Source organism: Arvicanthis niloticus, chromosome 8, assembly GCF_011762505.2.
Source record: "Arvicanthis niloticus isolate mArvNil1 chromosome 8, mArvNil1.pat.X, whole genome shotgun sequence".
Classification (NCBI taxonomy): Eukaryota; Metazoa; Chordata; class Mammalia; order Rodentia; family Muridae; genus Arvicanthis; species Arvicanthis niloticus.
Genome location: NC_047665.1, coordinates 57,198,305 through 57,213,937, shown reverse-complemented (window position 1 = coordinate 57,213,937; position 15,633 = coordinate 57,198,305). Strand labels below are relative to the sequence as shown.

Sequence of the window (15,633 nt, the reverse complement as noted above, 5' to 3'; positions counted from 1 at the left end):
CAGAGAGACAGAGAGACAGACAGAGAGACAGAGAGAGAGAGATATGCTGGGATGTATGGGTGTGTTTGTGTGTATGTATATGTCTACATGGGTGCACATACGTGGGGAGGTCAGAGGTTAACCTAGGAGCTGTCCACCTTGTGATTTGAGACAGGGTCTTCTACTGGGACCTGGGCGAGCAATGATTTAGGCAGGGCTAAAGGATTCTCTTGTCTCTAAGTGTGTGCCACCATACCCTGATTTAGGTGGGTGCTGGGTATTGAAATCAGGTCCATATGCTTGCAAGACAATGACTTTACTGACTCAGACATTTCCCTAGCCTCATTTCCTAACAAATGCATGCCATTCCCCTACCTCCCCACTAAGAGTCCCCAGGAACCAAGGCACCCGCTAAAACAGTGCAGTGCTAGGAAAGAACTTGAATGATTCAACAGTGAGTTCTTAAGCAAAATGTTTGTCTATTCTTTGCTTTTAATTGAGACTTGAGAAGAGGTTTTGGAGAGGTGGTTCAGTGGCTAAGAGTGCTTGCTGATCTCCCAGAGAACCTGAGTTTGTGGTTCCCAGCATCAAAGCTGGCAGCTTCCAACTGCTTGTAACTCCAACTCTAGGGGATCTGGTGTCCTCTTCTGGTCAGCATAGACAGCAGCACACACATGCCATGCACTCACACAGACACATAATAAAAGTGAATTTTTAAAAAATGGTAGAGAAACACATTGGCAAGTTATGCATCATTAAAGCTTTCAGTTTTGCTTTTTAAAATGGTATTTGTTTTTTGTCTTATGTGTTTGAGTGTTTGCTTGCATGTGTGTCTGTTCACTTGCATGGCGGGTGCCAACAGAAGCCAGAACAAGGTATGGGATCCCTTGGAACTGGAGTTACAGATGGCTCTGACGTGCCATGTGGGAATCAAACCTTGGTCCTTTGGAAATGGGGCAAGCACTCTTAACTACTGAGCTATTTCTCCAGCCATTCTTTTATTGTGAGACAGTCTTGTTGTTGACCAGAGCTTAATCTGGTCATGAATTCACTATGTAGTTCAAAGTAGCCTGGGATATCAAATCTTCTAGTCTTGGCCTTGGAAATCCTGGGATTTCAGGTATTCATAACTTGTCAAACCAAACCTATGCTTGGACACTAACGGACACAAGCTGGGAGCAAACGGTGAATAGGAGTTGAGAGCAGAGGCTTTGGGACATCAACACAAGACAAGGCCGCTCCACCTTGTTGCCCCATAAGGGCACAAAGCACTGACCTGAGCAGCAGGAGTGGTCCTGTGGCGGGGAGTCAGCCAGCATGCGCTCATCCCCAGCATCATTCTCTATCAACATGGCAGTAAGCGGAGTCACGATATGATGGTCTAGAGACATCTGCAGGATTGTTTTTGTGATTTTCCTCTTGATGGCAGCTGTAGGAGCCAAACTTCTGCATTCAGAGGATAGATATTGAAGAACATCACCATATACCAGGGTAAACTTGGGCCCCAAACCTCTCTACTCCTCCTTCTGATATTCACCCAAGACCTGGGCACAGGGTGAGGGTGCCTAAGGCAAGAGGGAAACAGAACCAACTGGTTTCATGAGCCTTGGTATTTTATCTAGCCACACGGTCTCTAGGGGACATTTTTTAAAATTAAGTTTACTTGTATGTATGTATGTATGTATGTATGTATGTATGTATGTATGTATATATGTATGTACACATGTGCCATAATGCCTGTGTGAAAGTCAGAGAACAACTTGTGGGAGTTGCTTCTCTCCTGCCATCATGTAGGAGCCCAAGAACAGACTCAGGTTGATAAGTGTTGCCACAAGCACTTTTATCTGCAGAGCCACCTCACTGCCCCTCAAGGGATTAGTTTTAACGACATTTTTTCAGAGTAGTTTTAGGTTCACGGTGAAATTGAGTAAAAGGTACTGAGAGGGTCTCCACATATCCCACCAACCCATAGCCTCCTGGATTACAGACGTCTTGTACCAGAAAGGTACGTGTTGACAGCAGATGAAGCATATACAGATGTATTGACATATAGGTAAGTGGTTTACACTGGTGTTTACTTGTACATCCTGTGTATAAATAGATGTGACAGACCTATCATTGCAGAGTCATATGAAGTAGTTCCTCTGCCCTAAAATGTTCTGTTCTATCCATCCCCTGAAATCCTAGAAACTGCTGATCTTTCTACAGGGCTTTAAAACTCAATATTTAACTTCCAGAGCAACTTCTCTATACTTTTAGGTATAGCCAAGGGGCAGGGTTAGTTCTTTTTTTACTTCAAAACCACAGCTTATAGCCATGTGTATTTTTTTAAAAAATATAATCTTATTGATATCAGGGATTTTTCTCTGTGAGTTCAGTTACATGATGGTCCTTATAACCTAGTTCAATGACCTTGGTCCATCTTCTCAAGAATCCTATCCAAGAGGTGAGGTGGGAGTTTTGCAATGGCAAGTTTTAGCAACTACCCCCATGATACTCTGTGTGCACATGTTTTTCTAATGAGAGGATGTTACGAGATTTGAAATACAGCTCAGCTGAGAAGCTAGCAATGGCGTAAGTATCAAAGAGCTGTTCCTTGGGGGGACATTGTATTTACGTAGTCATAAATTTTTTCTTGGGCCTATTTTCAAGAGGAAATGCAAATGGACTGTTGACTTGCACAGCAGCATGGCTGAATCTAACAATCATCAGGCTGAGTGGAAGTCAGAGATGGGCTGTATGGTCTTGTGAAATTTAGCAACAGACAAAAACCAATCAATGGTGACACGTGACAAAACAATGGCTTCCTCTGGATGCAGAAAAGGAGAGTAAGGTGACCTTCAATAGGTCTACATCTATAGCAGGATGGTCCTAGATACAGATGAGAGAGAGAGAGAGAGAGAGAGAGAGAGAGAGAGAGAGAGAGAGAGATCTTCAATGTATATATGTATACATACATATATATCCATTAAACTACGTATTTAAAAATCAATGCACCCCACACATCTCACATATGTTGCATTTCAATTTTAAACATTTAAACTTTTAAAAATGTATATAAGTGTTTTGTCTGCATGTCTGTTTCTGTGTACTGTGCGTTTGCAGTGCCTACAGATACCAGAAGAAATCGTCACTATAGTCCCTGGAACTGGAGTTAGAGCTGCCACGTGGGTGCTGGGGGTTGCACCCAGTCCTCTGGAAGAGCAGCCAGTGCCCTTAACTGCTGAGCCATGTCTTCAGGCTTCTCTTTCCATTTTAATCAAAAGACAAGAAGAAGAGAAGGAGGAGGAGGAGAAACAGGAAGAAGAGGAGGAGGAGAAGTAAGGAGAAGAAATAACCCAGCTTCTGTTAAAGTGCTGTGAACAAGTCAGTAATAATCCAATCCCTCCATTTGATACCTTTCTTGGTTCCAAATACTTCTTGCTCATGACTCCAAATGTCCTGTTTGCTGTTTGGTTGGAAGTATGGGAATTGTACCCAGAGCCTTGTGTGTTTTAGGCAAAGGCTTTCACACTAAGCTATATCCCCAGCCCTGACGTCAAATGTTCTAGGTGGACATTTCATGTTTGTAAATTTTCATGGTAGACACTCTTCTCGTCTTACCTCTCTGCTAGCAGTTGGTTGACTGTGAGATAGGCCCATAGCTTCTTGGTGAAGTCAGGGTCTGCATGCTTGTCTTTTGATAGAAACTCCTCCAAGTCATCCATCTTACTCAGGGTTTCCAAGACCAATTCTGTATTAGCCTGGACAATGGAAGCATCAGTTGAGGGACACCCATGAATCAGAATTACAATTAACTCATCTGCTGTAAATGCACTTGGGAGTTATACAAGGAAGAGAGCTTTGTCTGAATAGGTTTACTGTACGAAGTCCAGAGACTGAGGTTGGGTTTGGGTGAAAAGGTGAGGTTTTATAGATGGCAGAGATGCACCATGCCTTCTCTTTGAACTTTTGCTTCTCTTCTATGCAAATGCAGGGATGCAGAATATTAGCTTGTCCACACAGTGACTGAGTGCATCAGGGTACCAGTTAGTAATTTTAGAATAAGCAAGTGAGCAAAAGTACCGAAGTCGCAGTGATGATGCTCTGAACTTCCGTCAGTTTGCTGGGATCAAATTTCCCTGCCACCACGATCTCAGAACCTCCAAAGTAGTTGTGGAAACTGTTTTGGGTGACATCTGTTACTGATGCCTGAGGGTAGTTGAACTGAACATTTCTGAGCAGTGGAGTAGAGACCTGGTTGTAAAATTTCTACAAGTCATAGGAAAGAAAAAAAAAATACACAGATAGTTATTTTCATACCACTTTGTAGATCTAAGTGTTTTCCCACCTGAGGCTTCTCAATATGTGGCAGATATCTCTTAATTTATTTTCATGGATCTCTGGAATGATGGACACCCACGGTCACGAACTCTGGGCAGGAAGTCAGAAACATACTGTTAGGAAAGTATTTACAATTTAAGAGCTAAAATAATTCCCCCCCCCCTTTTTTTGTTATGATCAGAAATGAAAGCTTGTGGATATTTATAATAAAAGCTATCTGGGTTGAAATAACCTGAATCAGAACCATATCTTCTAGGTAGTCCAAGCTTCCAACACTGTTCCTGGCATTGGCATAGTTTGGTTGTCCATTTAATAAACACACGACTCATGAAAAAGACTATGAAGCTAATTATTTCTAGTTTCAAGTCAGTCATCATTTCTTTCTTTTTCCTTCCTTCCTTCCTTCCTTCCTTCCTTCCTTCCTTCCTTCCTTCCTTCCTTCTTCCCTCCCTCCCTCCCTCCCTCCCTCCCTCCCTCCCTTCTTTCCTTTCTTTCTGTGGTGGACACATAAATTAAAAGGTAGCTGATGAGTGGATGTGGGAAGCCCTGTGAAGAGCCCTGTGGGAGCCCCATGGGAAGCCCGGTGAGAAGCCCCGTGGGAGCCCTGTGGAAGCCTCGTGTTTTCACGTTAGTCAGTGCTGAAAGTAGCAATGGGAATGTGTGAGAAAGCAACCGAAGACCAGGATTCTAAGAACAAATATGGCTCCAACAAATCTGAGCCATGTTCAATGTCTTCTGAGGGAATCGGTATGAGCAATCTTCAGGAAAGGAAAAAAGAAATGTTACCTTGAGCTGGGAGGATGTGTCTCGGTTCCCATATATCCGTTGAGCAATACCACGATTTTCATTGGACAGCCTCTTCAAAAAATCATAGTCGACATCAAATCCGATTCCCAAACTAAACAGGGAGATGTTATCTTGGATGTTCTGCTTCACATTTTTCTGAATTTTGGACAGTTTTAGTTCCCCTGGAATTGGTAACGACAGAAGGCAAAAGGAACCAGTAAGAAGAGGCTAATCTTCAAAACCAATCACAACTAAAACTACATTTACCATCCGATCCAGTAAGTCGAAACTTAGAACTTTCAAAATGAATGCGCTCTTTATGAAGATTTGAAGTGGCGGCGATGGTACCTAGGTATTCCTTCGGTATAGTGTCATATTAGAAACAACTCAAACGGGTCTCCCATAAGGGAACTTGGTTAGATTATTGTGCAACTGAGCTGGAAAATCCTATGCAGCTGCTCTAGGTATTCACAGTCAATAATCTCAAAAACATTTTAATGTTTTACTAGCATATAGTTATGTAAAAATGAGTTTTATCGTGGCATTTTCTACATGCACACAATGCACTTCAAGAAAAGTCTCTCTGTTATCATTTTTTGTCACTGCCCATTCCTGCTGATCCCTTTTCTCCTTCCAGCTAGCCACTCCTCCTTTCAGAGAAATTGCATTTTCGTTGCTGGAAGAGAGCAAGAGGTATGTTAAAGTGTGTGCAGGTGCGCAAGCCTCAGACATGCATGCAGCGGCCAGAGGGCGGCACCTGGCCTCTTCCTGTGTTGTTTTCCACCTTTTTGCCTTGACACTGCATTTCCCACTGAACTGTTGGATTTTTTCAGCCCCATCAAAGGTATTTAAATAAAAAAAAAATTACTCTGTGAGTATGAACAGTGCCTGCATGCATGTATGTGCAAAATATATGTGCCTAGTGACCTTGGAGGTCAGAAAATGGCATCAGATTCTCTGGAACTGGAGTGATGGCGGTGAGACGCCTTCTAGGTGCTGGGAATGAAACCCAGGTTCACTGCAAAAAACAAGTACTTTTTTTGTGCTTCTTTTTTTTAAATTGGGTATTATATTGACATTTCAGATTTTATCCCCTTACCTCACTTCCCCCCACCACCCAGAAACCTCCTATCCCATCCCCCTCCTATGCTTCTATGAGGCTGTACCCCCACCTACCCCCCCAACTCCCACCTCCCCACCCTCGAATTCCCCCTCATTCGGTGTTCGTCCTTCATGGGACCAAGAATCTCCTCTCCCACCTATGCCCAACAAGGCCATCCTCCCCTACATATATAGCTGGAGTCATGGGTCCCTCCCTATGTATTCCCAGGCTGGTGGTTTAGACCCTGGGGTGCTCTGGTTGGTTGGTATAAACAAGTGCTTTTAACCATGGAGAGATCTCTCCAGTTCTTTAGAGGTCTTTTTTTTTTTTTTTTTTAAAGATTTATTTATTTATTTATTTGTTTTATGTATGTGAATACATTGTCTCTGTCTTCAGACACACTAGAAGAGAGCATCAGATCCTATTATAGATGGCTGTGAGCTACCATGTGGTTGCTGGAAATTGAACTCAGGACCTCTGGAAGAGCAGTCAGTGTTCTTAACTGCTGAGCCATCGCTCCAGGCCTGAGGTATTTTTTTTTAAGAGAAAAATCAAAGTAAAAGGATGCATATAGGGTACCCTTATGTGTAATGCATGTATCCTTATGTATATATGTATATATAAATAGACACACACACAAATATGTAAATAGAGTAAAACACGGATGTACTAATGCCTAAGGAAGCTAGTAGCCAGAGATGTCCTCCAGTGCAGAAAACGAGCGATTAGGAAATAAGAGTAAGTAATAGACATAAAATATATATGTGTGTGTATGTGTGTGTGTGTGTGTGATTTCCTTTTATTCTTTATATTATTCAAAACTTGCATTTTAAAAGCTACAAGGTGTAAGTGGAGAAAAGAGGGACTTTACCACAAACACATAACAAGTGCTCTGGTTGGTGTCAGTGCTAATGGAAGGGGATGCTCTTCCTCCTTCCGAGCCCCCGGTTGCCATCGTGGGCATTGCCTCCCACACGTTCCTCTTATTCATCTGTACAGCAGGGCTTAGACACCATCCTTGTGCACATGGCACGGCATCCATGGGCACCACCACCTAGCATCCATTATTCCTAATTCTCGCCAATATGAAGGTGCACATAAAAATAACAGCAGGTAGTAGAAACAGGAGATGCTGAAAACATTTTGCAGATAAGGAAAAAATGATTTATCGAAAGGTTGTCCAAGCCAGCAGTCATTTCTCCCATGGCAGCAGGAAAGGAAGCAGAGGACAATAGAGACCACATTCCTGTGGGAATTGATAAATACAGACCTGTCTCCACTCCCATCTACCGTCTCCCCAGACCTAATGCTGAGGAAATAAAGGCATTTAGTGTCCTGCACTAGCAGCTCTCACAAAACAGATGAGAGCGCAACCTTACTTTTCTGAGCCTGTTTTGTAGGGGGAGAAACAGAGGCATTCAGGAGCAATGCTGGTTAGCAAATGCTGCTGAAATGGCATCCTATTCTGGTTTGCCACATTTCTATATATTTATTTCCTTTGAGTTTCATTTTTCTTTCTATTTCCATGCTTCTCACCTGTCATTAGCTCTCCTTATGCAAAAGCCAGTCTTCTCACACAAATTTTTTTTTTTTAAAGATTGCTCCTGGGTGCTTCTGGGTCAGGAGACTTCGTTGCAGAAGCCAGGGTTTAAAATGTTTTAGAAATGGACGTCTATGCCATTACAGTTCCCACACTAAGCAAATAACATTCTTAGAAGCAACAGTGAAAACATTTGTCAATAGAAAATGGAAGCAATACTTGCCTACGGTTGGATCGCCATCAGAAACCAAAATGATCAGGGAGACCGAGTCGGGGTTCAGCAGTCCCATGTTACTGGCTTCATTTAAAATGAAAATTGCTCGCAGCAGTGCCTCATTGATATTTGTGCCTGTTAAAATAATATAATGTGCACACATGTACATACACACATTCATACATACATACATACATACATACATACGTACATTACATAATCAATAAGGAAGCCTAGAATGACTTACTAAACATTTTTTTGGTAAAATATTTAAAGACATTGTATGTTATTATTTCTCCACAAACACTATTCATTTTTAATATATTATTTAAAGAAGACTGCAGCAGATTGGGCAAACACCAGTTTGGTAGAGAATAACAATTGTCATTGTGGTTGGAGACAGATTTTACTGTGTACTCCAGGCTGATCTTGGACTAGCTGTAGCTCAGGGGTAGACTCTGAACTTGCACTTCTTCTACTTTGCTGTTCTAAGTGCTAAGATTATAAGACCTGTCACTATGCTCAGCAGGGACTATGAGTCTTGTGAGAACATAGACTGAACCTTTTAGAAGTTTCCCTGCAGGCTTTGGCTCAAATCCACTCACCTCCACTAGGTTGGATTTTCTCAATGTATTTCTTGGCATCTGCAATTTGTGTTTTAGTAGCTGAAACTAAATCATTTTTCCAGGTTCGAACATTATGGTTAAAATCAACCACAGAGAATTGGTCGTCAGTTCTTAGGTCATCCAATATGGTCTTCATCGCCTCCACGGTCTATTTCAAAAGAGAACTGAATGAGTTTTCATTACATACAATTCAAGCCAAAGGAGAAATCAACAGGCCCAACACTGGCCCTGTCTGTCCTTCGAATACTGACTCAAGCTCAACTAAGTTAAAGAAACTCTGTAGCCAACACAGACCTGTCCCTTATGTTCTGAGCATGTACTATTAAACTGTGGATACTCATTTTTTCTATATTCTTAACACACCAGTTTAACTAGTCCTACTTTAAGAATAATCAGCACAAATTTAGGTATTCCCTTGGAGCTGCCAGACACACACTAGAAACTTTTCAGATCTTTATGGAGCAAAGAAAGGAAGGAATGTAATAAACATTTGTTTCAGAATAATGATATTAACGGGGGTCAACTTTTTGTTAAAAAGAGAGGGTAATAAATGACATTGTGTGTGTGTGTGTGTGTGTGTGTGTGTACATGCACATGTGTATGCGTGCATGTGGAGGCCAGAAGTGAACCTAGGGTGTCGTTCCTCAAATGACATCTACTTTGGTTTTTGAGTCAGGGATTTTTCACTGGCCTAACCTTTGTTAATTATGCTAGTCTGGCTGGCCTGTAAGACTCAAGAACCTGTCTGTTTCTGCCTCTCCAGTGCTAGGATTACAAAGCCATACTTGAGTTTTTTCACTTGGGTTTTGGGGGATTAAACTCAGGTCATCATTGGCACACGGCAGAGATATTAGCAATTATCCTATCTCCTCAGCCCGGATGCAATTTTTAGTTGTCACAACTAGCATGGAGGTTGTGCTACTGAAGTCAGGTGGGTCAGGTCATGGATGATGCTCAGCTTTATAAAATGCACAGGAAAACCCCCCAAAGGAAAAAAGAACTACCACAGATTGTCCATAGCAGGATCTGTAGGCCAATACAAGCTCAGATGGGCAGGGATCATCCAGGACACTGATGTCTTTTGTGTTGTTATAGAATAGTAATTACATGAGGTGGTCAAAAATGGCTCCCAATGAAGGAATAGTTAGTTGATTATTCAAATTATTTGGCTTAATGGTTAAACTAAAAAATTACTGCTGGGCAGTGGAGGTGCATGTTGCTAATCCCAGCACTAGGGAAACAGGCAGACAGATATCTGAGTGTGAGGCCTGGTCTACAGAGTGAGTTCCAGGACAGCCAGGACTACACAGAGAAACCTTATCTTGAAAATCCGAAGAGGAGGAGGAGAGGAGGAAAAGGAAGAAAAGGAAGAGAAAGAAGAGGAGGAGGAAGAAGAGAAATCACCTCACTTCTTGTTTAGATTTGTTTCTATTCTACTTATCAAGGAGAAGACTATTTTATCTCCAAACTGGAAGACTTCAGATAGGATAAATACCCCAAGGAATGACAACATAGATAAAAATGATAGGCTAAAGACAGGGAGGGATGTGGTTCCGTGGGTAAAGAGCTTGCTATAAAAGTATGCTCATGTTTGGATCACCAACATCCATGTAAAAGACAAGTGTGGTGTGTGCACATATAACCCCAGCACTGAGGGGGCAGAGATAGGCAGATGTCCAATGATTCACTGTCCAGCCAGCCTAGCCTAAAAGGGTACACTCTGGGTTTGAAGAAGAGACTCTGTCTCCAAAGATAAAATGGAGAGTAATAGACAGAGATGCCTCAAGTCCATCTCTGAACTTCATGTGCACTACATAGTCACAGACACTCACATGTACATAGCACACACATACACATACACACACATGCACACACACATGATACATTTATGAGGATTTTTAAAGTTATTTGTGACTAATGGCAATATACTAAAGCTAAACACCATGCTGAGACATGATCAGAAAGAGAAACACATATAAATATGGGACTGTTTAAAGGGCAAGTTTTGAGACATGGAATTAGAAAATAAAAGAGCAAGAGAGGAAAGAGAGAGGAGGAAACTTGGAGATGAGAAGGATGTTGACAAGGAAGCACTGATTTTTGTATAAGCCCAGGAGACATACAATAACCTCACAACTGTGAGGAGGGCCGACCCTAAGTCAGCGAGGATCAGTGAGTACAGTTCCTGAGGTTTAGCCCGAAGTGTGGGGTCAGAGTGAGCACTGACTTATTAGTTATAAAAACTTATAATAACTGCATTATTAAAAGAGAACAAAGAGGGTTGGGACTCTCAGCTACCCACATGAACAAGGAGTCCTTACCTGTTTCATCTTAATTCCCCACATGGAGCCACTGACATCAATAACAAAAAGGATGTTCTTGGGAATTGGGTCCAGGTTCTCAGGAGCAAAATAGTGCACAAAATATCCATTAAATACCTAAAAACAAAAACTTGTATATGAGTCAGATGATGAGTGATGTTTGGAAGGTAAGAAATGGCGGCTGGAGACTTCAGAGGAGAGATAGGCTACAGGAGAAGCAAACATGTCCATGATGATGAGAAAGAGCAGAAGTGGAAGCATGGTGTGTACCCATCCTTTTCTTCTGATATTTCTCTTGCTCCTCCGCTCTGGGAGTCTAAGCCATTCTGCTTTCCCACCCAATCTGCTCCACTCCTCCCTATTCCATTTCATTCAGTCATCATCTCAAGCCCCCATAGCAACAAAACACTCTGCTAAGCAATGGTGAGTTGGATGGTCTTTGCCTGCACAGGACTCAAGCATCGAGAATACAGACAGCTAACAAATGTTTTCAGCACAGCATGCTAACTGATCTGATTACAAAGGAAGTCTCCAAAGAAATAGCATTCTCACCAGACTCTGGGAGACACGTTTAGCACAGTCTACCATTGAGAGAGTTAGACTTAGTGCGGGGGCGGGGGAACAAACAACTGCTTGGTGGCCAGCTTTAATTATCAACCTGATGTAATTTATAGTGATAGAAGGAGAGAGTCTCAAAGGAACTGTCTACATTGGGTTGGCCTGTGGACATGTCTGTGTATGTGGGGTTGTCTTAAGTTAACTGTTGTAGGAAGACCCAGCCCACTGTGGGCATCACCATTCCCTTGTCAGGAGTTGAGAAATTTAGCTCAGCTCAAGCAAGTAAGCAAGTGAGCACATACACATCTTTTTATCTCTGGTTTTAACTCTGGCTGTGTTATAAATAACTCTTGTCATTGTGGTTGACCTGTTATGATGAACTCTAGCCTTAAATTGTAAGATGGATAATATCCCTTTTCTCCCCTAAGTTTTACATCAGGGTATTTTATGATAATAACAAAAATAAAACCAGGACAGGATGCCACCATACCCAAATTCTTTAGTATGTTCTAGGGGTGGAACTCAGGTCTTCATGCTTGCATGGCAAATATTTTACCAACTAGCCAATCTCTATAGCTCCCTTTATTTTTTTTTTTATGGCATAAAGGATAATTTTCACATGCATATCAGAAAAATATGGTTTCAGTCTTTCCTCTGGATCCTGAACCCTTCCCTTGACAACCAGGAGCCACTTAAAAGCCAAAGAATTTGTTCAACACTGATGAGGTTTATTTGGCCCCGGCTTGGTAGTTCTGGAGCCTGCCAGCACTCACCTCAAGTTCCCCTGCCTTCTCTTCTCTGTTGACATCATACATCACCACCAGCTCTCCATCCACTGCAGTCTCTGTGCAGTTGGGACATTTCCTTTGCTGTGTTACTGTGGGCTTGAAGGACACATGTGCCTATAAAGGATGGAGACATCAGAAGCTGATCTTTGCTCCCAGATCCTGATCCGGTGGATGTGGGGTGGCAGTTGCCTCTGCTCATGTGTACAGGAGACCAGCATGCTGACAACATCCACTGGCCTAATACTTATGGAAATGAGAGTTAGAGCAGTTGGCTGGAGCATCCAACAGACTGTGGTACTGTTTTCCAGGTATCAGGCCTTTAAAAAAAATATTCAAAGAATCTTCTACCAGATATCATGGAAGGAATGGCTCCCACTCTGGAAAGAGTCTATACATTCTGAAAGGACTCTGACCTTTTCATAGTTCTTTGTTATTGGACACTATGGCAAAGACAATTAAAGTGATTATTTCTTGTGATTTATGAAAATTCTTTATGTGAAAATTGACTCTCAGGGGGAAAAGGAGGCTCCAAAATGGATACAATGATATTATATAATTGGGAATGTTGCTTTGTATATTTAATAGAAAAGAAACTCTAGCCTTTAACATCAGCCCATCAGACCACACTTTTTCCCCCCACTGTCCAGAGCACAGGAGAAAAAGAGTCAGGACCCAGTGACCACTCTGATAGCTGGCAATGTGCAATGCATCTAGTACCTTCTGATGTCCTTTGGATATGACCGGAACACCTTGGAAATGTCCTTCAAATGTGTCAGGAACATGAAGAAATCTCATTCCTTGAGGTTCAATAATCCACACATTCACCTAAAGACACAAGAAAGAACAGAATCAAAAGTCTTTAGAGATCTTTAAAGCAGGGAAGGAAACTCATTCCTAAGCTCTCTGATGCTTTTTCTTATCTCCCAGTTTTCCGAGCTTGGAGCTGTGGTCACTCTGGGAAGTCCTCTAAGTTCCCTGGATTTCAACTTTGTGTCAGTCATTCCAGGGCTTACTTCTCCTGACTATGGGGTGGACACACGACTCAGTTTTTTTTTTCCCCTGCTGCTGCTGTGATAAAATACTCTGAGAAGAGAAACTAACTGAAGAGAAAACAGATTTGTTTTCCCTCACAGTTAATGGCACAGTCCATCATGGTGGACAAGAAGAGGCAGCAGGAACTTGATGGTGTAGATCAGATGACACCCAATCAGGAAACAGAGAGGGATGAATGCAAGCCGCTGCATTTTAATTCAGCTTTATTTAACATAGTCCAGGATCTCCTGCTCAGGGACTATCCCCATCCACAGGTAAGATATATCTTACCACATCAGTTAATATAATCAAGATAATTCTCCTGTGTAAGTCTAGATTCTGTCAAGGTGACAATTAACACTGCCCGTCAGGACATGGCATTAGTATGCCTCCCAAAGGGTTACATGCTGCAAACCTTGCTCAGTTGGATGGCATTAATTGAAGTGAGTTGGACCTCAGCTGGAGATGGCTCAAGGAGTTAAGTGCTTTCCCTGGCGAGCATGAGAATTTAAGGTCTGATCCTCATTGCTCATGTCAAATCTGGGTGCAGTAGCATGCACCTATAACTTCAGCACTGGGAGACGGAGACAGGAGGATTTTGGAGATCTACTGGCCAGGCAGTGAGCTCTAGGTTCAGGAAGATACCTTGTCTCAAAAAAAAATGTGGAAAGCGACAGAAAATACCCAAAGTTAACTTCTGATGTTTACTTGCATACACATAGGTGAGTTTACCCATGAGCACCCCCATATACCCTCTACACACACAGACAAGAGATGTTGAATGAGTGAGTGAGTTTTAAAGACAAGAAATTAGTATAAATGGAGGTCAGTCATATAGTTTCCTTCTGCAGAGAGCTGGCCTCCATATTGCAGGTCATTTAAGAGCCCCTTGTCAGGATGGTAAAGCACTGTAAAAAAATTTTTAAAAATGTATTTCATTTTATATGTATGAAAATGTGTGTGTATGTGTATAATAGAATACTATGAAAAACAGTGTATTGTTTCACTCTTAGGTATGTTAAAATTCCTGAGGCTAAATATTTTATAGGCAAAGTAGTTCATCTGGTTTATCATTTTGGTAGCTGCGAGACTCAAATCTCAAATCTTGTCTTTTACAGACAAGAAAGTAGAGACTCACGACACCTTTACCCTGAAGGTTAATTTCATGGGTTGAGTAATGGTTCTCTGAAGGGCTCATTACTCAAACCCTGGAATCGGAATTTGAACTTATGTGGGGACGAGTCTCTAGGGATGTCACTAAGTTAAGCATCCTGAGGGTTAAATCCTCCTCTGCTGCTTGGCTGTTAAATCCAGGAAGGGAAAGGCAGAAGGAGATTTGAGATGCTCAGAGGAGAAGCAATATAGAGCGGAATGCTACAAGGCCAAGGGCTGCCAGCACCTGGCAGATACCAGAAGCAAGGAACAACATATGCTCTCCTCTCTCATCTTGGAATTCACATTTCCCAAGGATTAATTCGTCTCCTCAGGCTATGGACAATCCATAGGCACTCTGCCTGTATCATGATTGCAGATTACTGCTTGGCCATGAGAGAACAGATCTCTGTTGTTTTAGGTTACATGGTTTGTGGTAATCTGCTACAGCAAACAGTGGACTGCTTTAGCACATAAGGAGCTAAGGTTGCATTGAAATCTATGGAGAAATGGTGTGGTTGACTCTAACTCTGAATCCTTTTAGTATACGACATAGCTTTTCCAAGCCAGGGGCATCAAACACCACCAATGGTGGTGGCGACAAAAAATAAGCCAGAGATATGCACTATTGCTGACCCTGTGATACTAGGCTTACCTCCAAGTGCTTGGCCAGCTTCCCCGGCTGCAGATGAATCTTGTGCTCATAGGATCCCAGCTTCCTCCACTTCACTTCCTGGTAATGAAGTTCAAACTGCACCTTTGCTCCAGGTGGGATGTTCACCTCAGTGTTGAAGTTTTCCATATCAAGAGTTCTGCTCCTAGATGCCGGAGACCCCAACACAAGCGGACATGCACATGAAGAAGTTGCAAGACACAACATTTAGACAGAGAGTTCTCAGCTTTATCCTGGGCGATCAGACCTGCTTGGTTGTGCATGAACTTTGTTCATCAAGGAAAAGTGGAAGTTGGAGATAAATTTAATCAAACCAAGAACTTTAACTTTTCCCATCCAGACTATTTATTGATTGATTGATTAAGCTTCTCACTGATTTAAATGCCAGATGACAAAGGACCACTGATTCGGTGCTGGTCTGTGGGGAGGTCAACAGGAATCATCTCTGATACAGCTGTTAATGTAAGCTGATGTCATTACCCTCAACTTTCAGATGATAAGTGAGGCTCATAGAGGGTAAGAGACCTCCTCAAGATGTC

At 42.2% G+C, this 15,633-nt stretch overlaps 1 protein-coding gene across 2 annotated transcripts in view; it reads right to left on the bottom strand.

The window, feature by feature from the left end:
• Positions 1-15,633, bottom strand: part of Itih2 (inter-alpha-trypsin inhibitor heavy chain 2) — a 34,977-nt gene that overhangs the window by 9,346 nt on the left and 9,998 nt on the right. For both annotated transcript variants that reach the window (XM_076939429.1, XM_034510427.2), the window contains exons 6-15: positions 15,077-15,239; positions 12,955-13,062; positions 12,223-12,351; positions 10,892-11,008; positions 8,550-8,718; positions 7,954-8,079; positions 5,089-5,270; positions 4,045-4,230; positions 3,583-3,722; positions 1,256-1,425 (exon numbers count right to left, since the gene is read on the bottom strand). In XM_076939429.1, the coding sequence (XP_076795544.1) occupies positions 1,256-1,425; positions 3,583-3,722; positions 4,045-4,230; positions 5,089-5,270; positions 7,954-8,079; positions 8,550-8,718; positions 10,892-11,008; positions 12,223-12,351; positions 12,955-13,062; positions 15,077-15,239 (1,490 nt within the window). The remainder of the gene's footprint in view (positions 1-1,255; positions 1,426-3,582; positions 3,723-4,044; positions 4,231-5,088; positions 5,271-7,953; positions 8,080-8,549; positions 8,719-10,891; positions 11,009-12,222; positions 12,352-12,954; positions 13,063-15,076; positions 15,240-15,633) is intronic.